Here is a 27,145-nt window from a genome sequence, read left to right as displayed (position 1 = left end):
ATTGGAATCTGTTAGTGTGAATAGTCAGTTTAATTCCCTCTTTTACTTTAGTTTCTCCATTAAATAAAAAATTATTAAGAAGCCATTAAGCATAATTCATGTGAATAGTGTCACATGAGAACTGTTTTATGATTAAAGTGTTGAGTAAAACTTACACTTTAAATTTTTTGTTGAAGATTTATAGCCTACATATATTATTCTCAAATAGCTTATAATATTTACTCTTCAGGAAAAGTGCTCATTTGAGTTCTTATTCACAGGTGCTGGTTCCTGAACTAGTCCATTTAGATACAAACTGCAAATTATTGGTGATTATCTAGTTATAATATACAAATGCTTCTTTTACTTCCCAGAATCAGATAGTAATTCAGAATCAGATACAGAAGGATCAGAAGAAGAAGATGATGATGATAAAGACCAAGATGAATCAGATAGTGATACTGAAGGAGAGAAAACTTCAATGAAACTGAATAAAACAACTTCCTCTGTCAAAAGCCCTTCCATGAGTCTCACAGCTCACTCAACACCTCGTAACCTCCACATAGCAAAAGCCCCAGGCTCTGCTCCTGCTGCCTTATGTTCTGAATCCCAGTCACCTGCTTTTCTTGGTACATCTTCTTCCACACTTACTTCAAGCCCACACTCTGGTACCTACACTTTATTTTTATTATTCTAAAGTAGAAGTCAGCCCATAGCAAGAATTTTTATTGGTAGAGTGTTCTGGAGATGATCTCATGGGAATCAAGATTAAAGCTAGATTTTAGGTTGGCTAAGGAAGGTCAGCATGTATTTTCAAAGGATATGACCCATTACCTGGTCTTTTTTTCCCCCTGAGCTTCCAGTTTAAGGATCTGACTGATGACAGTTCTTTTGTTTTTGAATCTTTTCTGCTTTTGTGTTCAGTTTGTGCTTCTAGAATATAGAATTTAACTGACAATTGGACTTTTTTGTACAGTTAACCCTTGAACAATGCAGGGTTTAGGGGCACTGGCCCCTAAACAATTGAAAATCTGTATGTAACTTTTGTTTCCTCAAAAACTTAACTACTGTTAGCCTACTGTTGACCAGAAGCCTTACTGATTACATGAATAGTCAATTAATATATGTTGTATGTGTTATATACTGTATTCTTACAATAAAGAGAAAAGAAAAATGTTAGAAAGTCATAAGCAAGAGAAAATGTGTTTACTCTTCATTACGTGGAAGTGGATCATCATAAAGTTATTCATTCTCATCTTCATGTTGAGTAGTCTGAGGAAGAAGAGGATTGGTCTTGCTGTCTCATGGGTGACAGAGGCGGAGGAAAATCTGAATCTAAGTGGAATCACACAGTTCAAACCCACGTTGTTCAAGGGCCAACTGTACTTTATAAAAAAGTTCACTTGGTTACTTAAGATGCTATCTGCCCAACATGTAGCCAATGTCATTTCTATTAGTGAGTAGCATTCTTATTCCATTAACATGCCATGTCTTTTTTTTTTTTTCTATTTGACTTTTTATAAATTCCTAGAGGTCTTCATTTAATATTTCAAAACTGCTTTCAGTTCTCATTCAATGTCTACAAAAATAAATGTATATAGTAAAATATATTGCTGTTTTACTTATTTCACTCTCCTCTTATCAGTTTCTAGCTTTGCTTTTATTTACCACATACCAACCAGTATGACGTTCCACTAATTATAGGTGAATTTATTTGCATTTCTGAAACTTGATCTCTGTCTTTGAAAATTTTTACATAAAATCCTAATCCTGCTCCTTGGTGGTTTAGGTTAATTAAAAGACCTGGTAGTGTTTTTTGCTATGGATGTATATGGACATAGAAATTAAATCATCTCTAAATATATGAGCCAGCTGTTGAAATTTTCCAGCATCTGAAACCTCATATTTTCAAAGTCAATAATTTAAATTGTTTTTCCGAAACCTCTATTTCCGTACTGCTTCTCTAGCCATCTCTTTAAAAACAAAATGAGAGGAAAGGTGTATGTTTTTACCTTGGATTGTATTTTCTTTAGAGAGAAAAAACAGTAACTCTGTCATTCAGACCCAAAAGAAGAAAAAAAAGCCCCCTGCCTCACACAGTGTTTTATTGGAAACCGTCTAAAAATAAAGTTTAAATTACAGAAATACACTAAATAATTCAAGTCATTAAAATATACTTTTTTAAAGAAAAGTTTCTAAACTATCAAAAGATTCTTATCTATATAAATACATTTTTTATTTTAACCAGTTGAATTTTTTTAAAGGCACTTCCAAAAGAAGAAGAGTAACAGATGAACGTGAACTGCGTATTCCATTGGAATATGGGTATGCAAAATAAGGTTTTCCTTTTTCTTTTTCCCCCATATATTTATGCATGTTTGAGGTATACTTGATTTCTTATTCTCTACAGTTAATAAAAGAAGTCCATAAGCTGCATAGTATTTGTTAGAGCAGAAGAGCCAGAGCGAAGGGCAAGGAATTTGATTTATCAGAAAACTGAAATTAAGCCTGTTTCCTTGAGGTATGGCAGAGCTGAGGTGGGATGTTGCAGCCAAGTAGGAACATGACTGAAAAAGAACCAAGAGCAAATCAGATGGCAAAGGGCAGGAATACAGTGAGACTGTGAGAAGTTTTTGTGAAGATAGAATTAAAGGACAGTAGAAGCCACTTTGGTCAAAATCGAGAGACACAACCAGAGTTTGGCTAAAATGGTTTAATTAGAAATGACAGCTTTCAGACTGAATGTACATGAACCTCAAGCAGCAGACAGCCAGGTTTACTTTATTCCTAACTTAAAGCTTTTCAGATGTAAAAAATAGTACAGATTGACATGTTACTGAAATGTCAGAATACCCAAAGTAATTAATTATGATTTCTGAAAATGTTGGATTTTAAATATTTATAAATTGAATCAATTTTTTTAGTTGAATTAGCTAAAAATCTAAATAATTGTTTATATATTTGGGTTTTTGGAGGAGTTTATTTTTGTTTTTATTTTTCATGTTTTCTAGAGAACATGTATACTTTAACTTTTTTTTAATTTTTAAAAGCTTTCTTTAGGTATGTCATAACCTTCATTTCTGTTATGTATAGCTGGCAGAGAGAGACAAGAATAAGAAACTTTGGAGGGCGCCTTCAAGGAGAAGTAGCATATTATGCTCCATGTGGAAAGAAACTTAGGCAGTACCCTGAAGTAATAAAGGTACATACTTTTCACCAAATAATGTACATTTGGTGCCTATTAAGCATGATCATGTACAAAAAAAAAAAGTGTACTCCTTTCTCGGATAAAGTTCCTTGATACTTAATATTCTCTTGTATGGGACTATTGTACATAACCTAAATTGATCTCCTATAAATTTATAGCCTCTTGATAGAGTATGCAAAACATTAGTGCCGTGAAGCTAGCAATACATGAAAGCTGGGTTGTAATTATTAAAACCTGAAGTGGAAAAATATGTGATTTTTTCAGTATCTCAGCAGAAATGGAATAATGGATATCTCAAGGGACAATTTCAGCTTCAGTGCAAAAATAAGAGTGGGTGACTTCTATGAAGCCAGAGATGGACCGCAGGTATCCACTTTTTAAAAAGTATAGTCTTTGAACCAAAAAGTAGTACCATAACCAAATGAAGTAAATTTCACTACACTCTGGAACATTGCCTTTCATTAATTAATTCATATGGCTATACATATAACTTTGTGGTAAGCACTCATTAAGGCCTCAGTTTACTATGTTTAACAAGGGGCTTTGACATAATAGGTATCTTTTTCATATTTAAGTAAATTTTTCCTGTTTCAACCTATAACTTTACAGTTTATACAGGTATAAAAGTATCTGGATGTTCATATGAAATATAGGAAAACATTAGTTTCCTGAAAAGTACAGCTAGTTTTAAAAACTAATTTGAATATGAAACCCCTATTATTATAAGTCAATCCAAAAGAGGATATATATGTCCTAGTGTTTTGGAAGAATCTTGTCCATTTGATTATGCTACACTATATGATGCATTTTTACAAGTTTGATAAGTTTTTTTTTGTCATTTCTTAAAATTAGATGAATGAAATTTCTGGTTTTTGCAGAAATTCACTTTTTACATTAATTGGTGCACATTTCAGAACATAGCACCACAGCTCCTTTGAGCTTACGGTATTAAGTACACAACCTCACCAGTCAGCAAAAAAAACCCACCAAGGAGATCTCATTTCCTGTATTTTCCTTTAATGCTTTCCCTTTGTTCCTTAGTTGTATTCAGCTGCATGTGCTTATTACTACCTTTAGCTGCATTGAAAGGGGTCCCAGTTAAGGAGTGATGAGACCTAGATTCTTGTTAATCCACGAAATACTCTTGGATACTCTTGTAATTTTGAACAATAACAAAATAATGCCCCCTTTTCCCTCAATTTTGTTATCTGCCAAATAGAGACGATTATAATTACACTTCTGCCTCATAGGATTATGACAATATTAAAATGAGATCATGTGCATAAAAATGTTTCAAAAAGGCTAAAATGCTCAGCCAGCTGAAGTTGATATTTTCTTTTTTGATTGAACCTCTCTCTCTTCTGTCCCATTGTAATGCATAGAAAAAAAATTTTTGGCAATTAAAATTTTGTGAATAGGCAGGTTTTTCTATCCTATCTTACCCTTTAATTTTACAATTTAGAAATGGAAAAGGTCTTCCTTATTCTGCAAGAGTTTCTTAAAATTAGGCGAATGAGTTTTGAAGCTTAAATGAATTTTTTAGGGTCACACAACATCAACAAGGATGAGACATAACTAGAACTCAAGGTTTCTAAAAAAGTAATCTTTTGCGTAGATCATGTAACCTATTTTCTATTGTAGTCCATGACTTTTAAAGAAAGAATTTATGTCCAGATCTACCTGTCTCTTTATTGGTATTTCTAAAATGCCAAAATGTGTTTTTTTGAGATTTATAGAAATATATAGAAATATATTCTAGGGTTTTCTATTTTTCTTTCTTTTTAAGCAAAAAAAAAATTTGACTTAGACTAAATCTGTCACCAGATTCTTAGAATTGTAGTGAACCACAGTGTTACACATTCTATGTACACTAAATCAGTTTTATAGCCCTAAAACATATTAGAAACTTAAAAAATTTTTTTTTTAATTTTTGGTTCATGTTGTCAGATTCTCACTTGTATTATTTATGCCAAAGATATCTTTATGATTTTAAGTTCACTAGATTTTTGTTCTGAGAGGAAAGCTAATTGCTATTTATCACATAAAGGATTTTTAGTTTTATATCAGTGACAATTAGACCTAATCTAAAAAGCCTCATTACACAGAGTAGCATGTTCTTTGACATCCATTCACTTTTTATTAAATATAATCAGTGTTTTCCAAATGCATATTGTCTTGTTGAGATAAATTCCAATCAAGGAAATAGGATGAATTACTAAAGCCAAATATGTTAAGCCACTAATATTTCAGCAGAGTGCTAGGGGAAAACATTTGTAATTTTCAGAGCATTTGTTTTAGCTAAAACCAAAATTAGTACACAAGATTTCAGGATACTTTTAGAGAACAATTAAAGGTAAGTCATCCAAAAAAGTGTTCTAGTTAATTAATTAGAAATGCATAAAGTTATAAAACCATGTGTATTTCTATATACTGGATTATATGATTCATAGGTATAAGCATATGGTTAACTGGAAATGTATATCATTATATAAGAATTTTCTGTGAAAACCAAGATTACGTATTTTTGTTACAGTAATTATGATGTGAAATAATTTTGATCACCCTAAATTTTGTAGAAGATGTAAAATATAGTGTGGCACAAAGCTACAATGATGATCATATATGTTTACAATAGATCTGCTTTTATGCAAATTGTATAAGTGATTGGATGATGAAACATGTTTAAAAAAATGCATATTAAAAGACTAGAAGAAAATTTGTCAAAACTAATAATGGATGTAATGGTGATAATGGATTTTTTTTTTTTTGCCTTCTACATTTTTTACGTGTTGTATCTTTTCTAATATTTGCTTGTTTTATGTATATAATGTGAAAAACAGGCCAGGTGTGGCTCATGCCTGCAATCTGAGCACTTTGGGAGGCCAAGGTGGGCGGATCATTTAAGGTCAGGAGTTTGAGACCAGCCTAGCCAACGTGGTGAAACCCAGTCTCTACTAAAAATACAAAAATTAGCTGAGCATGGTGGTGGGAACCTATAGTCCCAGCTACTCGAGAGACTGAGGCAGGGAAAACTGCTTGAACCTGGGAGGCAGAGGTTGCAGTGAGCCAAGATTGAGCCACTACACTCCAACCTAGGTGACAGAGTGAGACTTGGTCTTAAAAAAACAACAACAGGAAAAAAATTTCCTGTCGTTTAAAAGTAAATACTTCTATTCTGTGTAATCTAAAAAGGCTGAGAAATCATAGTTTTCCAAATACATGGAAATTGTACAAAATGATCTTAAGTGTTACAACTATAGTTTTCCAAGCTTCATATGTCTATTGGGGTGTCTGATAGCAAATGAAATGCTGTATTGCAGATCCATTAGTATAGTCAGCCCTCCATATCTGTGTTTTCTGCATTTGTGGATTCGACCAATTATGGATTGAAAATACTCAGGAAAAAAAATTGTATCTGTACTCGACATGTGCAGACATTTTTCCTTGTCATGATTCTCTAAAGAGTATAATGTAACAACTATTTAGGTAACATTTATATTGCGTTTGATATTATAGGTAATCTGGAGATGATTTAAAGTATTCAGGAAGGTAGGTATAGGTTATATGCCAATACAGTGTTATTTTTATTCAAGGACTTGAATATCTGCAGATGTTGGTATTCATAGAGGGGGGTCCTGTTTGCCAAGGGACGACTCTATTCTCCTATTAAAACATTTGCCAGGGAAATATAGTTTCTTCATCATTTTTTTCTCTTCGTTTTTTTGTTTTTGTTTTTGAGATGGAGCCTTGCCCTGTCGCCAGGCCAGAGTACAGTGGCACTATCCACTATACCTCCCAGGTTCCAGCGATTCTCCAGCCTCAGCCTCCCTAGTAGCTGGGACTACAGGCACATGCCACCAAGCCCAGTTAATTTTTGTATTTTTAGTAGAGACAGGGTTTCAGTATGTTGGTCAGGATCGTCTCGATCTCTTGACCTCATGATCTGCCAGCCTTGCCCTCCCAAAGTGTTGGTATTACAGGTGTGCGCCACTGTGCCCAGACTTTTTCCCCTTAAAACATATCCCTAAACCCCCAACAATAGTTCTGTATGTTCTAATTTTACTTGACACATTACAAAAATTATATCAGTGGAATTCCAGTTCTCCATATTTTACGTGTAAAATTTAGGAGATAATACTTTCTGCTAGAAGATAATATCTGCAGTACAGAATTTTGGGTTTTTCTCTTGTTTATTGAGAAAATGATTTATTCCTTCCAGAAGTATAATTTACATCTAAGGCCATTAATCTCAACATTAAATACTAAAGAAGTAAAAAAGTTAATTGAAAATAACAAACAAGTCCCCTCACCCCAAAGTCTATACAGCAACCTGTGATAAATCTGAAAGAGAAACAGCAGCCCATCAATATTTTATTTCAGAAAAGATAAAATCATTGTTTCTTACATTTAAGAATTTCTTTGTTTTTAATATTATTTTTTAAAGAAAAAAGCCCGTAATTCAAAAACCCTTTTTTAATAGCCATTCTGACTAGTGTCAGAATGAGATGGTATTTCATTGTGGTTTTGATTTGCATTTCTTTAATGTTTAAAGATGCTGAGCATTTCTGCGTGTATTTGTTGGCTCCATGTATATCTCTTTTTTCAGAAATGTTATTCATGTTCATTTTTTAATGGGGTTATTTTTTGTTTGTTGAATTAAGTTTCTTATAGAATCTAGATATTACACCTTTTTCAGACGTATAGCTTGTGAATATTTGCTCCCATTCTGTAGGTTGTCTGTTGATAGTTTCTTTTGCTGTACAGAAGCTCTAGTTTAATTAGGTCTCAATTGTCAATTTTTATTTTTGTTGCAGTTGCTTTTAGGGACTTAGTAATAAATTATTTGCCAAGGCTGATGTTCAGAATGGCATTTCCTAGTTTTGCTCCGAGGAATTTATAGTTTTAGATCCTCCATTTAAGTCTTTAATCCATGTAGAGTTAATTTTTGTATATGATGAAGGGGTCTACTTTCAATCTTCTGCATATGTCTAGTCAGTTATCCTAGCACCATTTATTGAATAAGGGAGTTCTTTATTGCTTGTTATTGTTGACTTTGTCAAAAATCAGGTGGTCATGGGTGTACAGTCTTATTTCTGGGTTCTCTGTCCTGTTCCATTGGTCTGTGTGTCTGTTTTGGTACCAGTACCATGCTGTTTTGGTTACTGTAGCCTTGTAGTATAGCTGGAAGTCAGGTAAGTGTGATGCCTCCAGCTTTGTTCTTTTAGCTTAGATTGCTTTGGCAATTCGGATTCTTTTGGTTTCATGTGAATTTTATAATAGTTTTTTCTGATTCTGTGAAAAATGACATGGGTGGTTTGATAGGAATAAACTTTGAATCTGTAAATTGCTTTGGGCAATATGGCCATTTTAACAATATTGATTCTTCCTATCAATAAGCATGGAACATTTTCCCATTTGTGTCTTCTCTGATTGCTTTCAGCAGTGTTTTGTAATTTTCATTGTAGAGATCTTTTACTTCCTTGGATAGCTATATTCCTAGGTATTTTATTCTTTTTGTAGGTATTATTGTAAATGGGATTGCATTCTTGATTTGGCTATCAGCTTGGATGCTATTGGCATATAGAAATGTTACTGACTTTTGTATATTGATGTTGTATCCTGAAACTTTACTGAATTTATCAGTCCTAGGAGCCTTTTGTCAAAGTCTGTAGGGTTTTCTAGGTATAGAATCATTGTATCTTAAGACAGATAGGTTGATTTCCTCTCTTCCTATTTGGATGCCTTTTTGTTGTTGTTGTTGAGTACCATGGATATTTTGCATAAGATAATCATTGTTTGCTTCAAGATATTTCTGGGCTTAAGTTATGATTATATATATATATATATAAAATTATTAATATTAACAGCACACACTTGTTGAAAATATTAAGTAATTTTTGTATAGTACAATAAGATGAGAGGTATATGAGCATATATTTATTAAAATTTAGGTAAATTGATCATTAACTGAAGGACAACAGTCTAATTTATACCTTTAAAAAGAAGTGATGCCCTTAATTCAAGAAAATAGGATTACAAATGAAATAGGGATAAAACTCCCAGTACAGTGGCTCATACCTGTAATCCCAACACTTTGGGAGGCTGAGGCAAGAGGATCACCTAAGGCTGGGAATTCAAGACTAGCCTGACCAACATATTGAGACTCCTTCTCTACAAAAAATAAAATATTACCTGGGCATGGTGGTGCATGCCTGTAGTCCCAGCTCCCTGAGAGCCTGAGGTGGAAGGACTGCTTTAGCCCACGAGTTTGAGACTACAAAGAACTATGATCATGCCATTGTACTCCAGCCTGGGTGACAGACTTGAGACCCTGTCTCTAATTTTAAAAAAAAGGAAAGAAAGAAATAGGGAATAAGATACACTTAATGTATTCATTATCAGTTTTATCTATTTTGGTCCACAGATGTAGTGAGGAATTTGTAGAGTCAGCTACTTTTCAGCATCTACTGATAGTTTTCAAACATTTCTTAACAGCTTCTGTAAAAATCTTGATTTTAGAGGAGTGATATAGACTTCATGGAACAAAACAATTATAGTACTCTTTATAAGTCTATGCTATACTGGCTGGATACCTTTTAATGGATTTCTGTTAGCAGTTTTAGAAACCCCTTTGAAAATGGTGTAAGGTAAATAAATTTCCTTTGGATTTCTGTTTTGTCACATTATAAAAAACTTGTTGAATAAAATGTCATTGTTTTTATTTTACTTTGTGTTTGATTGTCAGAATAAAAGAAAGTAAGGTTGAGCTAGACATATTCTGGCAATAAAATAGCATTATTTTTATTTACCTAAATACAATACTAAGGTAAGAGATATTTACATATTACTTAGGAATAGAGGAAGACATCAAAATAAATTGTTAATGACATATTATTTTGAAATATATGATGATCTACCTTGAAAAGCATTTTTTTGAATTGTAGAAAACTATATATCTAAGCATAAAGACTTTATTTTTTTTAACCAGGTGGTTTAGAAGCATTGTGTGGAATGTCTGTTGTTATCAGACCAAAAAAATGCATAAAATTGAAAGATACAAAGAAGAAGCAAGTTTAAAATGACTCAGAAAAATGTTGCTTATTTTCTTTGAGATGTTGCATTTAGAAAGAAGTACAGCGTTTCTTCTTTTTAAAAATGTACAAGTCCATAAAAAGTAAAATGTCTACAGTTCTTACCGAAAAGAGCCTTTGTTCTGAGTCATTTAATCAATAAATATTTATGGCAAACACTTAAAGTGCCAGGCATGTTTTTCCCCACATAAATGTCCCCTAAAGGCATTTTACTGTAGAGCAAATTGTGAACACACTTCAGTACAGAAAGGAAACTGAAAGCCTGACTTTGAGGAGAAGCTAGTGTTCTTAGAGAAACTGAAGAGTACAAAAAAATGAGTATGGGTTTGGAGAAGCTTATTCTCTGGGGAAGATAAAACAGTAGGCACAATGCTGCCCAGCTAAAACTTAGGGTTTTGTTAATAAGGAGTAAGAGGAGGCTTCACAATAAGGTAGGCAACACACAGTTTCTGGCACACTTATAATGCTGGTAATTATTTCGAGTTAAGTATAGAATAAAAGATTGGGAGTCAACAACCAGAGTTCTAATTCAGCTCTGCTGTTAACTGTCACACCTAATGCAACATAGCTGTGGGCACGAATGGACACTGAGAAACATGAAGGATCAGTACCAGAAATGTAAAAGTCTGGAAATTTATGTCACTGATCTACCAGGTAGGATTTTTGTGGCTAGGCAAGGCCTGTACTAAGAGGACAACTATATGAATCCAGGATTTTAGGAGGAAGATATAGGAGGAGGAGATAGAAAGTCGTGACTATTAGAGGATGACATGCTATGAGTAAGTAGAAAGCGTAGCCAGCATTGTGGAAACAACTGTATCAAACCACGTCTTTCTCACCTGTTTTTAACAGATGACACCTTTCCTCACGGTTCTTACTCTTTCACATCTTTTAAGTGCTATGTAGTGTATGGTATAATAAGCTATATGAGTAGGGTGGCTTAAGAATATCTGTCATAAAGTTTATAATATGTCATCCTCTTGCTACCTACCTCTGGCACTGTTAAGTAGCTAGAAATATACATAATACTAAACTGTGAAATAGGCATAAGGAACCAACAAAATTTTGATTTTTTTCCTCATGATGTTAATTTTTTATATGAATTGCCAAATTTTGTCACAAATATCTGATACCCTTTCTTTGCTCATGCCCTAAGAATTTTTTTAGTTTTAGGAGGGTAATTTAGTATCTTACATTACTTTGAAACATTGTAGCTAACTTCTCTCATCTGTAATGTAAATATATATAAGAGGTCTTTAAGATCTATATGCTTTTAGGTGTGATGTTCTAAAGGTTTCATGTAAACAAATTAGGAAGTAAAGGATTCTGAAAGTATAATTTCAAAAAGAAAGGTAGTAAAAAATTAACTTTGTTTACTCAAGCTATTAAATTTACTGAAAATTATTTAACCAGAAATCAATTTGGTAAATGATCAATCCACTGAATTACTAATTGGCCTTAAATTGTCACACCAATTGCCATAATCTGTATTTAAAACATACACAACTGTTTTACTGCCATAAGCAAGGACTAGGATAGATATAGTTCTCAAACCAGAAAAATATGAGAAGAATAGGGGAAAGTCTGTCCATTCACTTATATAAGACAGAGCATTCAAGAAGTACAGTACTAAACATCTCATATGTTAACTTGGGAAGCTGCACATCTAGTGGCACAGGACTATAAATCCATGGTGACATTGCTGCATCATAGTCTTGGTGATACTAAAAGTTAAAAAAAAAAAGTCATCCGGCCGGGCGCAGTGGCTCAAGCCTGTAATCCCAGCACTTTGGGAGGCCGAGGCGGGTGGATCACAAGGTCAAGAGATCGAGACCATCCTGGTCAACATGGTGAAACCCCGTCTCTACTAAAACTACAAAAAAATTAGCTGGGCATGGTGGCGAGTGTCTGTAGTCCCAGCTACTCAGGAGGCTGAGGCAGGAGAATTGCCTGAACTCAGGAAGCGGAGGTTGCGGTGAGCTGAGATCGCGCCATTGCACTCCAGCCTGGGCAACAAGAGCGAAACTCCGTCTCAAAAAAAAAAAAAAAGTCATCCATAACTTGGCAAATAAATCATTCAGCTATTCGGCTTTTGGTGGACTGGTTTACTGCTTTTACGTAATTATATACTGCTTTTCACCAAAAATAAATCAGATTACAAGTATTTTTTTTAAGTGGGAGCAACAAAAGAAGAAGACAAGCCAGGAAGTAAAATTGAATCAGGAATGAGACTTGAGAACACATCCCATTAAGATCTAAACATGTGGCTGCTAAACCACATATTTATTCTAGCTTTCAGTGAGACATGGGAAACCCAGTTAATTAGGCAATTTACTGTCTGAGATTAGGTGAAGACAAACCAGTTGCTCATGAAGGGTTCACCTATCCTTTGAAGTCATTTATTTATGAAGACTATATAACAGAAATGTTGAAATAGGAAGGTCATATTTAAAATAAATTTCATGATCTTTTTTGAATTTCTGAATACAGAATTAAGAACACACTAAAAAGAAATGTTTTCTTTCTTTAAAAATCTGTTTATTTCATAAAAAAATTGAGCAAATAAATTTACCAGTTTTCTCAAATATTTCTCCATCCTTATGTATTCAGTAAAAAAAACCTCATTGCCATGTATTTCCCTTTTTCATGTGGTTTAGAAACTATTCCAAACCTTAACTGCCTTTCTGAGTTACATCCAGGCTTTCCTGCTTCACATCCAGGCAGTATTCAATTTCAGTCCATTCTCTCTCCTGAAAGACCAATGTACTATTCGTCTCCCTTTCCAGCTCTAACTCCTGTGCTGTAATCCAAGGCCATCATAATTTTTATATGGACAGTTTAGACAACTTTCTCTCCCAACATCTAAACTCTTTTTTTAATACATTACTACCCAGGGTGTGGTCCTAGGGTCACCTGCCTTAGAATAGACTTGAGCCTAAGGTCCTTGCTAAAAATGTGGTTCTTTAGGGAAAAGGACTCTCTGTAGCTCATCTTTAGATAATGTTATGCCTTGCTCAGAGTAAAGGTGCCTCAACAAATATTTAAGTAGTGGAAACTTCATTTTTATAATATAGTACAACTTTACAGTGTACTTTCACTTATTTCATTAACTTATTTACCTGAATTATTCAGTCTTCTGAAATAAAACATAAACCCTTTTCTTTTTTCCTTTTTTCTCTTTGTAGTATTTATAGATCTGAATGTATTATTCACTAAGAATACAAATTAGCAACTTTTGAAAGCAGAATTAGAATAATATAACTAACATAATCTTGTCCAGGCACAGTGGCTCCTGCTGGTAATTCTAGCACTTTGGGAGGCTGAAGCGGGCGGATCACCTGAGGTCGGGAGTTTGAGACTGGCCTGGCCAACATGTCGAAACCCCGTCTCTACTAAAAATACAAAAATTAGCCAAGTGTAGTGGTGGGCGCTTGTAATCCCAGCTACTTGGGAGGCTGAGGCAAGAGAATCGCTTGAACCCAGGAGGCAGAGGTTGCGGTGAGCCGAGATCTTGGCACTGTACTCCAGCCTGGGCAACAGAGTGAGACTCTGTCTCAAAAAAACAAAAACATAATATTCTGCCATCTCCATCTTGTTGATCATCTTTTCTTATCCATATTTTTAAAATCTTAGTCAAGAACAGTTATTTTCAGTATTTACTATCTTAAGTCTTAGAAATCAAGAAAAAAGAATTAAATTCTTTTGATATATAATTTCTGATTGACAAGCCAATGGCATGTGAATAAAATGACATAAACTGTATTTGCTTTTCCTGAGGAAAAGTTTATTGAGAAAAATACTACTTGTTGTCACCCACAATTACTTTGTCTCTTCAGTGAATTAAAGCTGTAGTATAAGTGTCAGATTTTCCTAATGATTCTTTTCTCATTTTCTAAAATCTAGGTGTCAGAAAATATTATAAATAATTCAATATATGCAGTCTCATTAGGAAGCATTTACTTTTTAAATGCCAAGGGCAAAAATGTGAATGATATGATCACTATATTTATCTGGTAAGTTTTAGGCACCAACATATTTTGTTCCTCTTTTGACACAGGTGTATTTTACTAGCTGAATAAAAATGTAACTATGTAAAAATTGTATCTGGATAAGAAACATTGATAAAACTTTAAAATATTGGCCAAAAATTTTTTATTATTAATAAGATACTTTAAAAACCAAATACAGATTTGTTTACAGGCTTTTATTAATCACTCTTCAAAGTGTCATGAATGTCACTTTTATATTTTTCAATTTATATAATACATGCTGCCTTGGTGCTTAAGAACATAATAAAAAAATGAAAACCTAAACTAATCAAAAGCTTCCCATGGTAGTGAACATAACCTAACATGAAACTATTCTGATGTCTTCCCTTTCAGTGGCTTTTGGCCTAAAAATACACTTCGTACAACTATCGTTTCTATTGACTTCATTTGGAATCTCAGCAAAAAATTTTCGTTTTCCTTAGAATTAATTTTTAAAAATATTTTTAACATAAGAATTACTGAAAGGAATTAGTGTAGATGTTATTTTTAGCATAAATATATATGTATGAACGTATGCATTAAATTTTTTCTGACAGTCTTAACATAATCTTGGCTGTGCTTTCATGGCTAAATGTTGTGGTCCGTCATTTATCAAGTAAAAGAACATCTTTATAACATCAAGTACTTACAGTGGTCAAGTGCACAGGTTTTAGAGTGAGACAGTCGTGAGTTTGAATGACAGTTCTGTTTCTTTGCTGTCTATTCAACCTCACTCAGCCTAAATCTCCTCAATTGTAATGTAAAAACAAAAAAGCCCACCATATGAGATAGAAATGTTGTGAAGATTAATGTGCATTCAAAGTATCTGGAACAAAACACAATACTTGGAATGTGAGATGTAGCTATTATCCATAATCATGTACAATTTAGTACCCATTAACTGCAATAGTCATAGACTTCTTACCCCAGGTTAGGCAAATTATGGTATTAAGTAAAATTCAAGAACTTTGGGTTATTTTTGGTTGCACGGTTTCTTCTAGTGACTCAACCAAAATTTCTACTTTGGGGATATTTTTAGAGAAAAATACGTTTTAAAATTTTCCTGAACCTTCATACTGAAGGAATTAACTCTTAAAAAGAAATAAGACAGTTATTTTAAAAAGATGTATCGTATATCCGAATATATTGTTTTGGACTAGAAGGTAATATAACATACTGTTTTTGTTTTGATTGACACATACACGATACATGTATTTATGTGCTAAGCACGCTTATTTTTATAATACACTAGTATTGTTTGGTGTGTGCCTCCACTAGGAGGCTTATCATAGGAAATCTCAAATATATACAGAGGTAGTTGGACTGATAATATATACCTTGTACCCATCATAAGCTTTAGGAATTATCGTTTTGACCAATACTGTTTTACATGTACCCTCATCTACTTCTCCCTTCCAAAATTTGTTGAAGGAATGTTTCTGTTTGTGTTTCTAAAAGATAAGGACTCATAACCATAGTACCATTATTGTACTTTAATATGTAATTTCTTTTGAATTTTTTTCATTTTTATAAGTACATAGAGGGTATATATATTTATGGGGTATATGAGTTTTGTTTCTTTGTTTTTGTTTTTGTTTTTTTGAAACAGGGTCTCACTCTGTCACCCAGGCTGATCAAATCCAGGTTTGATTTTTGTGTGTTATGTGTGAGGGGCAATACTACTTTATAGGTGATTGTATGAGCCTCCATGAGGAGGCTAACAGCTGTCTGGTTGTGTCTCTTTTTGATGATAGGCAACCATTCAAGTTCATTGCTTTGGTCCACTAATTCATTAGGTATTGCGGAATGCTGATATTCTAACTCTCTCTGTCTTAATTTATTAGCTGTAATATTTATTAAGAGAAACTTTCATCTATTATTTAGGTAGCTTAGTGTTTTGGTTTAACTGGTACCCAATAAGATCAATCTATAGTGGCATCATTGCACAACTAATATTTTTAAATGTCTGCTAACTCAATGGTCATTATAGTTCAGGAAGTGTGATTATGATGTATATCTCTGTGTTTATAGATATAAATACAAATCTCTATATATATTTAATAAAGCTTAAGTCATTAAAATAAGAATATTAAAGATATGCCAAAAGCCATAAACAATTATACATCTAAGTTTAATTTAAAAATAAAATTCCTGGCTGGGTGTGGTAGCTCATATCTGTAATCCCAGCACTTTGGGAGGCCAAGGTGGGCAGATCGCCTAAAGTTGGGAGTTCAAGACCAGCCTGACCAACATGGAGAAACTCCGTCTCTACTAAAAATACAAAATTAGCCAGGTGTGGTGGCGCATACCGGTAATCCCAGCCACTTGGGAGGCTGAGGCAGGAGAATCGCTTGAACCCAGGAGGCAGAGGTTGCAGTAAGCCGAGATTGCACCATTGCACTCCAGCCTAGGCAACAAGAGCAAAACTCCATCTCATAAAAAGAAACAAAAGAAATTCCTAAAGTTTATACCAATGTTATACATTTTTAAATGTATGTGATTTTTAAGTAGAATTTTCTGACATATTGGTCTCTCGTGTTGATTTTGTTTGTAATATATTATTTCTATAAAATGTTAATCAAAAGGGAATGCAGTGGTGTCTTTTGAAAGAAGAGGATGTCATTCCTCGTATCAGGGCAATGGAAGGTCGTAGAGGAAGACCACCAAATCCAGATAGACAGCGAGCAAGAGAGGAATCCAGGATGAGACGTCGGAAGGGTCGACCTCCAAATGTTGGCAGTGCTGAATTCCTAGATAACACAGATGCAAAGTTGCTAAGAAAACTGCAAGCTCAAGGTAGGAAACGTGTCTGACACTAATAAACCTACTAAAAAGTATACTAAAATGTTTTTGACTTAGGATTGATACTGCTCTCAATTTTTAAAAAGTAAATGTTTATGTTAGAATAAAATGAAGAAATAAGGAGTCCCTACTGGTAACTGGAATTCTTTGATTAGGTAATCTTTCAAGAACCATTACTCATAAACACATACTGTCCTGTGTAATTAGAACAAAGGTGGGTGTTAAGCTTTTGAGGCTTGCACAGAAAGGGAATCAACCAGCACTTGGCACATGCCTTAAGGTTGTGCCAACCTTCTGGAAATTCTCATTTTAACAGCTCCCAATTCCTTGAGGTGGTACATGGGAATAACTCCAAAATATGTGGATCTATGGAGTAAATTTTCAGTCAGAGAACTCCAATTACTGGTAAGTAACCCCAGTCTTTTAGTTCGGGTTTTCCCATAGTCCAGATATAGTTAGTATATATTTTTTCAGAATACCAAATTAATACATTTAAATCAAAAAGTTACTTTAAGATAAGCAGAAGGTATCATTTATCAAGCTTAAACTGCTCATAATAACCTAAACTGTATTATTAAATTGACATTATACATAAATTCCCAATATCAAATTCCCATGCTATGTATGGCAAAGAGAAGGATGAGTAAAATAGAAACCAGTAAAATAGTTGCTAGTAACTAGTAAAATAGTTGCTAGTTACATATGTGAAGCCACGTAAGGCTGTCTGAATATATCAACATACGTGTAGATGTCTTATAGTTGCAAGACATATACACAAAGATATATAACAAAGTAAAATAAAGGATTAATAGTGAAAACTGACTTAAAAATCTCACAGAATTTTACTTCTCGTTATTATCCCTATAAATAAGCAAAACGTGAAGGAAATGCATAAAAGACTTATCTCTATGTATTATAAACACCATCATAATACCACGACTTCTCTGTTACTGCTTTGTTTGTATTATAAAACAAATATTCATGACAAAACTCATAGAACAGAATGCTTTAAAGACACATGTAATTTCAGTGCTTTGGGAGGCCAAGATGGGAGGATTGTTTGAGGCCAGGAGTTTAAGACCAGCCTGGGCAATGAAGCAAGACCCCCATCTCTACAAATAAAATTTAAAAATCAGTCAGGTGTGGTGGCACACACCTATAATCCTAGCTATTGTGGAGGCTGAGATGGGAGAATCCTGTGAGCCCAGGAATTTCAAGATTACAGTAAGCTGTGATCTTGCCACTGCACTCTAGCCTTGGCAACAGAGTGAGACCCTGTCTCTAAAGAAATAAATAAAATAAAAGACACTCTGATTCTTGTCAGTGGAATAGTTACTCTTTCCAGAAATATATACACAAATACAAACACATGTAACCACTCATATATACATATATATCCTTTCTGATTTTTAAAATAAACGGATTTGAATTGTTCTCTTATTGATGACTGTTTAAGCTATTTCCAGATCTTTGCTATCATACAATTATATTAAATATATATTACACATATCTAAACATATGTTATACCTAAACATATTACACAAATCATTTTCAAGTTTTTTTAGATAGCAAGCAAATATTGTCTCTAATTCACTCTTTGATTGATAGCTTAACTGCCTAGCATATAACTTAATATCATACAAATTTTTTTTGTCTTAGTATTTGTATTAGTCTATTCTCACTGTGCTATAAAGTTACTACCTGAAACTGGGTAATTTATAAAAGAAAGAGGTTTAATTGGCTCACAGTTTCTCAGGACTGGGAAGGCCTCAGGAAACTTATAATCATGGCAGACGGGGAAGCAGCCACCTTCTTCACAAGGCACCAGGAGAGAAAGAGAGCAGGGGAATCTGCCACTTATAAAACTATCAAATCTTGTGAGAACTCACTATCATGAGAACAGCATGGGGGAACCCCTACCACCATGATCCAGTCCCCTACCACCAGGTCCCTCCTTTGACACATGGGGATTACAGTTTGAGATGGGATTTGGGTGCAAACACAGAGCGAAACAATATCAGTATGCTAGTCAGATTTTTTTTAATTTTATTTGGTTTCTTATAAGACTTTCATCCCAAAGAGTTATTGGTGACGGTTAAAAATAAAAAGTCAAGAAATCTACAGACATAGATGGGTTTTAAAAATTGTTATTGTCAGTAAGCTATTGACTATTCTGAATAATGCTTAATGATGGGGAATGTGGACATTGTTTGCATGAAATAAGAAAGCTTGAAAATAACTGATAACCAAAAATAGGCTCTTTATGTGTATTTGGTGTATCTAAGTATCATTATGAGTTAGAATCTAAAATAGCAAATTTAGATTGGTTTTTTTTTTTGTTTTGTTTTGTTTTGTTTTTTTTTGAGACAGAATCTCACCCTGTCACCTACGGTAGAGTGCAATGGCACAATCTCAGCTCATTGTAACCTCTGCCTCCCAGGTTCAAATGATTCTCCTGCCTCAGCCTCCCGAGTAGCTGCGATTACAGGCGCCTGCCACCACACCCAGCTAATTTTTGTATTTTTAGTAGGGTCAGGGTTTCACCATGTTGGTCAGGCTGACCCTTATGATCCACCTGCCTCGGCCTCCCAAAGTGCTGGGATTACAGACATGAGCCACCACACCCGGCCTAAAATAGCAAATTTAAATTTGCAAAATTAATTATATTTTTGCTGTAACAAAGTAGAATTATTCAACTTTTACTGAATGTTTATTCTCTCTCCAGATTTCAAATTGATTTGTATTCAATTACATAGTTTACCCTTGTTATAATATATTGGATTGCATTTTGCAAGTTCTGTTACCTTTGATCTTATCGTATATTACATGTGCTCTTTCTCAACATGTATGTAAAGATTATTTAACAGTAAGTAAATAATATTTACAAGTGTATGGAATATTGTTTGCATTTTTTCTTGGGAAGAAGAGAAAGTAAAAGTGAAGCATTTTATTACCCCTTTCATTGCTAAAAGCCTTCTACGTTAAACTTTGGGGATTATCTTGAGAGAATTCTAGAAGTTGTTTTTGTTATATCCCACTATGATCAACTAGACTGAAAAATCAGACTTAATTTGAAGAAAGTTTCAGAATAGTGAGATAAATGTAAGTTTTGAATGTGCATCCAAACATTGTGAAATGAGAGCTCTAATTTCTCAGAGTATAGAGACTAAGTTTGAATATGATAAAGATTTTCATTCTATATAAAGCTACTTGTTGATTGATACTATTAATATCTCAAATTTTCCAAAATATCAAGTAGCATCTATTCATTTCATATGTGATAGAAACTGAGATGCTGGTAAGTAATCTATACCATGCACCACTATTTTAAGGTGTACACTAAGAAGGGAAAGTGCAGCCAGTTGTCAGATACCTTCTGACCTTAGAGATGTCAAAATTGTTAAAAATGCATCTTAGGATCAAAGAAACGAGTTACATCCAAAATATCCCTTATTCTATGTGATAATAAACTTCATCTTTGAAATTAAAGTGGGCAGTTTCTTAATTCACAAAAGATACTTTTCAAATTAATATTTCAAAAGGTAATTCTAATATATTCACCAACCAAAAAATCCAAATAAATGAGAATATATTGCAAGCAGTTTATTTCTACAGTTTGGGTGAACTTTTCTAGGTATCTAAATCATTGTCTTTCCTCTATACTGTCTTTTTTTCTTCCCTTTTTTTTGAGACAGAGTTTCACTCTTGTTGCTCAAGCTGAAAAGTGCAAAGGTGTGATCTCAGCTCATTGCAACCTCTGCCTCCCAGGTTCAAACGGTTCTCCTGCCTCAGCCTCCCAAGTAGCTGGGATTACAGGCGTCTACAACATCACCCAGCTAATTTTTTGTATTTTTAGTAGAGACGGGGTTTACCCATGTGGGCCAGGGGGGCCTCGAACTCCCGACCTCAGGTTGATCAACCTGTCTTGGCCTCCCAAAGTGTTGGGATACAGGCGTGAGACACTGCACCCAGCCTTTTTCTTTTTTTCATGTCATCTTCTTTTCCAGCTGCCCATAATATAAAATTTAAACTATGTAATTTTTTTTTTTTTTTGAGACAGAGTCTTGCTCTGTCACCCAGACTGGAGTGCAATGATGTAGCCTCAGCTCACTGCAACCTCTGCCTCTCAGGTTCAAGTGATTCTCCTGCCTCAGCCTCCTGAGTAGCTGGGACTACAGGTGTGCACCACCACACTCAGCTAATTTTTTTGTGTTTTTGTAGAGATGGGGTTTCACTATGCTGGCAAGGCTGGTCTCAAACACCTGACCTCATGATCCCCCTGCCTTTGCTTCCCAAAAGCTGTGTAAATTTTGAATGATTAATTAAAGTGCTATATTTCTTACTGAAGTTAAAAAGATACGAGTTGAACTTTTAAATTTTTTTGCCCCAAAGATGTTTTAAATTACTGGCCAGACACAGTGGGTTATGCCTGTATAATCCCAGCAGGTTGGGAGGCTGAGGTGAGAGGATTGCTTGAAGTCAGGAGTTTAATACCAACCTGGGCAATAAAGCAAGACCAGTCTCTACAAAAATAAATTCTTAAAAAATTAGCTGGGCAAGGTGGTGCACTCCTGTAGTCTAGCTATTCAGGAGGCTAAGGGCGGGGGAGAGGATCACTTGAGCCCAGGAGTTGGACGCTACTGCGAGCTATGATTGCGCCACTGCACCTGGGTTACAGAGTAGGACCTTGTCTCAAACAAATAAAAATTATGGTGTACTCGTGTAGGGCTTGAAATTGACTGATACACTCACACACAAACATGATCTATGTATTTTATAGAATTTTCTTATTTAAAGTTAAACTTACATTAGAGAATATGGGTTTAGTTTGGAGCAAAAGATTATACTTATGACATTTTCTAGGAAACGTTTTTATCAGCACGTCTTTACATCTCAAGACAGGCTTCTATAGGATAGTTCAAAACTTTCAATTCTTAAATAAATATTTATCTGGCATTATTATAGATGAGAATAATATTCTTCTTGCATATTATTATCAAATGTTGCTGACCCTGCAAGTCAGTTTGTAAGTTTTTATGCCCCAGAGTATTTAGTGAACAGAAGATCCTTTCTGTGTGACCCAGAAGTTTTTGATGATGCCTGTAACCTCCTAATATTGAAAATGGTTGGGACATTGGAGATATACTTTATCATCATCTTCCATTTTATTTTTCATTAACACTTCCAGTTTACTAGATGAAGTCAGACCTTTTTACATCTCTTCTCCTTTTTAAAAATCTCAGTGATAGAAAATTGACCATAGTGACCAACTTTTTACTTCCGCTGTTATGAGGACATAGGGTTAAGTTCTTAGCTAAAATCTTAAGGCATTCAAAGTTTGCTTAAAGAATTTTTAGAAATAGTAGCATATAGACTATGGAATCAGAAAGTCCTGGGGTTTCTTTGGGGCTTTTCTTGAGACAGAGTCTCGCTGGAGTGCAGTGGTGCAGTCTCAGCTCACTGCAACGTCTACCTCCCAGGATCAAGCAGTTCTGCTTCAGCCTTCCAAGTAGCTGGGATTACAGGTGCCCACCAGTACACCTGGCTAATTTTTGTATTTTTAGTAGGGATGGGGGTTTTACCCAGGCTGCTCTCGAACTCCTTACCTCAGGTGATTCACCCACCTCGGCCTCCCAAAATACTGAGAATACAGGCGTCAACCACCGTGCCCAGCCAGTCCTGGGTTTTTTCTTGGCTATGCTGTTTAACCTGTAGGACCCTTAGTTATTTTATGTGTAAGCTGGGCAATAATGTTGATCTTATAATGTAGCTGTGAACATTAAACAAGGCGATGTAAACGTAACACAGCAGTACCTGCAGTCAATAAATGGTGGAAATTTTTAGAGCTCAAAGTGATTCTTGTGTTAGCAATTATATTAGTTGTCAATAAATCTAATTTAGGTTTATTTGTTCAGTGGCTACAAAGTTTATAACAATGTCTAATATAAAGTGATGCTTTCTAAAATAATTATATGAGTAATATTATACACCACTTTTAGAGTTAGAGGTATTCAGGCCAAGTGTGCCAGCAGAAGAAAGCAAAGGTATTACATGGTTTCTGTATCCGTTATACCCTTTGCCACAGTAGTACTCAGTAACAATCACCAAACCTTAGTAGCATACAACACTGTCTTAATCACTTGTGCAGATGAAATCAGCTGGAAATTAGCTAAGCAGCTTTGCTTATCTTGGCTGGACTTGTTCACATTTGTGGGGTCACGTGGCTCCCTGTGTTCCAGTCTTCCAGTAACCTAGCCTTCAAGTCATATCTCCAGTATTGGGCAAAGCACAAGAGCAAAAGCAGAAAGAATACAACTAAACTTTCAGGCTCTGTTTTTATCACTACTGTTAACATCCTCTTAACCATGGAAAATCCCATGGTTGAATTCAGAATCAAGGGACAGGAAAATATATTCCACCTCTTGATGGGAATTGGTACAAAGTCCATTACAAATGGCATGGAAAAGGGAGGAATGAAGAATTGGGGCCATTAATTTTGTTCATCTACCCTAGTTTCATACATGTGTCCTTGAAAATTATAAGAACTAGGTTGTCTTTAAAAGTCATTGACATTCTGCATTTATTTTATTTGGGAGATTTAGTCCCTCTCCTTCATACATGAAAATACCACTGGATTCAGGAACTTAACCTTTATAGCTAATTGAAATATGAAGTTTGGGTGGGAGGGAACTTTGAATTTGTTTTAATTGGGAGTCTTTTTTTTTTCCCATTTATTTTATTGCATTTTAGGTTTTGGGGTACATGTGAAGAACATGCAAAATTGTTGCATAGGAACACACGTGGCAGTGTGATTTGCTGCCTTCCTCCCCATCACCTACATCTGGCATTTCTCCCCTTGCTATCTCTCCCCAGCTTCCCACCCCCCACCGTCCCTCAATTGGGAGTCTTTCTCTTTTTTTTATGTTAAGACTGAAGCTACATTACAATTCTTACAGTATTAGCAGCTATTTTCCCACTAAGTGAGATTTACTTGAAATGTGAAAAAAATGTACTTAAATGAGCCTCTCTGATACAGATTAAAAGAAACATCATTTTTATGTAGTCCTATATATGGGATCAAATTTGATGAAATAATTTGACAGTTTCCATCGGAATGAACATGACATTGTCTATCATACCACTCTCCTACTTGGTATCTGTCTGACCTTAGGCAATTTTCTCAAATATTATATCCTTTATGATGATACCATTTTCACACAGTTATTGTTTTAGGTTAGCAGTTATAAAAAGTTGTTAATACTCTTTGAAATTTTGTGTTTTTCAGAAATAGCCAGGCAAGCAGCACAAATAAAGCTTTTGAGAAAACTTCAGAAGCAGGAACAGGCTCGGGTTGCTAAAGAAGCCAAAAAGCAGCAAGGTGAGTGATTTAAATGATAGCATGAACTTGAAGAGTCAGTACTGGGGAATTCATAAGAGGCTTCTTTTCTTCATTCCCTTTTTGATGATATCTATCCTTTGGTTTCTTGTCATAGCAATAATGGCTGCTGAGGAGAAGCGAAAGCAAAAAGAACAGATAAAGATTATGAAACAGCAGGTATGTGTATACATTGGAACTGACTTTTAAAATATGGGACTTACTTTGAGGATTTGTTAGTAATGTACATTATTTTTTATTTCTTAAATAACTATATTTCACACTAATGTTTGTGTCTTATTTAGAAAGTTGCTATCCTCTATTAAAAATTTACCTTACTTTTTAATAAAGTCTTCTACTTCAAAGTGTTTAAAGAAACAATTACCAAACAGTAAATTTGAATAAGTACTTTAATATCCTGGTAGACTTTGACTATAAGTTAATATCTTGAAGAATTTTCAGAATTTTTAAATTAGTGTATCAATGAAGTATATTGCTCGAATGTTCAAATTTTAATAAAAGCTTGTTCTTAAACATGTAAAATATTAGTAGAAAATTAAGTTTAAGTTATACAAAATAAGATTTGCCTTCATTGCTTCTGAATGCTTTCAGGGTTACTTAAAAGTTACTACTTCAAAAAAAGATGATAAGCGCATTATTATAGCATATCCAGAGTTCTCTGTTTTGTATCTACACTACTTCTCCCCATACAGTGTTCAAAATTAGGTTTAGGTAAGAGAAGTCATTTTTAAATTTTCATAGGTGAAAATTACATGAGAAGGTATTCAGCTTTATTTTAGATGAGAATGTGTAAACTACTCTTCCATCTCCTCATACTCATGGTAACATTAAAGCAGAATGCAAATAGGGAGAAAATACTATTCTTTTAAAAATGTTAGGTAGCAAGTAGTTATTTCTGAGAATGAAATGAAATCAATTATGTTACTGTATAAATACCAGCTAAATAAATGGCTTAGGTTGGATTTGATGTGATTATCTCTAAGGTTTCTTCCAGTATTATCTAAAGTAATATGACTAGAGAAGTTGATATAGAGTTGATTTAGAGTTTATAGTCAGGCAGCCTACAGTTAAATATGGACTCTGCTGATTAATAATTTTGTTAGCTTAGATGAATGGCTTAACCCGTAAGTCTTTGTTTCTTCCATCATAAAATAAGTTAACTGCAATATCTGAATAAATGACATAATGAATGTAAAGTGCCCACTGTAGTGCCTGGCAACAAAACACATGCTCAACTTTTTAAAGATAAATATAAAACGTCCCAACTACACAGTATACTTTTTTACCACCGTAATTTAAAGTAGTCAGTTGTAAACTTGAATTCCATCCTTAGTTTGTTAATTGTGACTGCTAGAAATTGTAAGATTGATCTGAAATAGGTTAATGAATGTATTCGTTAAAATATATTTACTAAAGAGTATATATGTAAAAATAAGTTCATATTTCATTTTAAGTGAAATACTGTTGTTTCTGTTATACTTCTATGTTAAAAGTTTTATAGCTTATTCTATTTGCTAATGGTTGGAGACTCATTAGATGTTGTCAGCACTTTAAATTCAGCTTTATGATCCTTAAGTCTTACAGTAGCTACAACCTAAATCCACATGGTCTTTGCTGCTCATTGAAAAAGCATTGAGCTCCAAAGTTTCCAGCAACATTAATGCAAATGAACTGATCTTAATATTTATCAAGATATTTATCTGAGGCCAATCTCAGAATACTATCTGGTTTATTTGATTCAACAAAGTGAATCAAAGTATAGAGTAATTATACTCATACTATCTGTTATATAGGGTCTGTTTTAAGCTCAGCATTCAATGTAGAATAAAATAGTAGCATGTGTTTTCATCCTTTGGGTTATTTTTTCTACCTACTGGACTAAAAATATCACCAGATAGTTCTTTAGGCAGTTTCTGGAAGATTTCAGAAACATTCTTGCAAAGCAGGAGGCACAATGGCATTGTGATCTAATCAGAACTCTGTATTTACTAAGCATTGGACTTAGGCAAAATATTTACTTTCTGAGAACCTCAGTTTTCTCTTATGTAAAAAGAAGATAATTTAAGCTTCTCCTATTTTTTTTAATGATCAACAAGATATTAAATATAAAGTGACTGGCTCAGTGGTTGAGTACTCAACATTATAAAGTTAACCTATATTATTTTAATTTACCATGTTTATCTACATGCTTATGATAGCCCTACCACACACATAATGGATATATATAAAAATCACTTCAGCAGTTAAGGTAAAGTTTTAAACTGTGTTCATAAGTCCCAAGATTCTCTACCTATTTGTCTGCATAGGAGAACAAGTGACTTTTGCTGACTTGAAAACATAGCGCTTTATAAAGTTAGGATTGACACGAGCAGAAAAGTTAGATCAAGAGTATACTTTTCTCAGATCTCAAGTTCTAATTCTAATAAATACTTCAAATATGAATTAAATACAATCTTTTCTAAGACTTGGAAATTACACAAAGGATACACTTTGGGGTTTTTTGGGGGGGTTGTTTTGTTTCATTTTGTTTTGCTTGTTTTGCTTTGTTTTGAGACAGAGTCTCCCTCTGTTGCCCAAGTTTGAAGTGCAGTGGTGCGATCTCTGCTCACTGCATTCTCTACCTCCCGAGTTCCAGCAATTC

At 34.2% G+C, this 27,145-nt stretch overlaps 1 protein-coding gene across 26 annotated transcripts in view; it reads left to right on the top strand.

The window, feature by feature from the left end:
- Nucleotides 1-27,145, top strand: part of BAZ2B (bromodomain adjacent to zinc finger domain 2B) — a 432,513-nt gene that overhangs the window by 315,919 nt on the left and 89,449 nt on the right. For 19 of the 26 annotated variants that reach the window (XR_004271241.1, XR_004271240.1, XM_032286284.1 and 16 more), the window contains 7 exons: nt 354-647; nt 2,244-2,304; nt 3,073-3,181; nt 3,452-3,553; nt 16,892-17,102; nt 24,394-24,486; nt 24,602-24,663. Coding sequence is in view for 24 of the 26 variants with exons in the window: in XM_032286284.1 (XP_032142175.1) it covers nt 354-647; nt 2,244-2,304; nt 3,073-3,181; nt 3,452-3,553; nt 16,892-17,102; nt 24,394-24,486; nt 24,602-24,663 (932 nt within the window). In the remaining 2 variants the exon portion in view is untranslated. The remainder of the gene's footprint in view (nt 1-353; nt 648-2,243; nt 2,305-3,072; nt 3,182-3,451; nt 3,554-16,891; nt 17,103-24,393; nt 24,487-24,601; nt 24,664-27,145) is intronic. The other 7 variants (XM_032286293.1, XM_032286290.1, XM_032286302.1 and 4 more) reach the window with 3 other exon arrangements.

Source organism: Sapajus apella, unplaced genomic scaffold, assembly GCF_009761245.1.
Source record: "Sapajus apella isolate SASKATOON/1434 unplaced genomic scaffold, GSC_monkey_1.0 scaffold18, whole genome shotgun sequence".
Classification (NCBI taxonomy): domain Eukaryota; kingdom Metazoa; phylum Chordata; class Mammalia; order Primates; family Cebidae; genus Sapajus; species Sapajus apella.
Note: the sequence above shows the minus strand (reverse complement) of the source record. Positions and strands in the feature narration are given on the sequence as shown.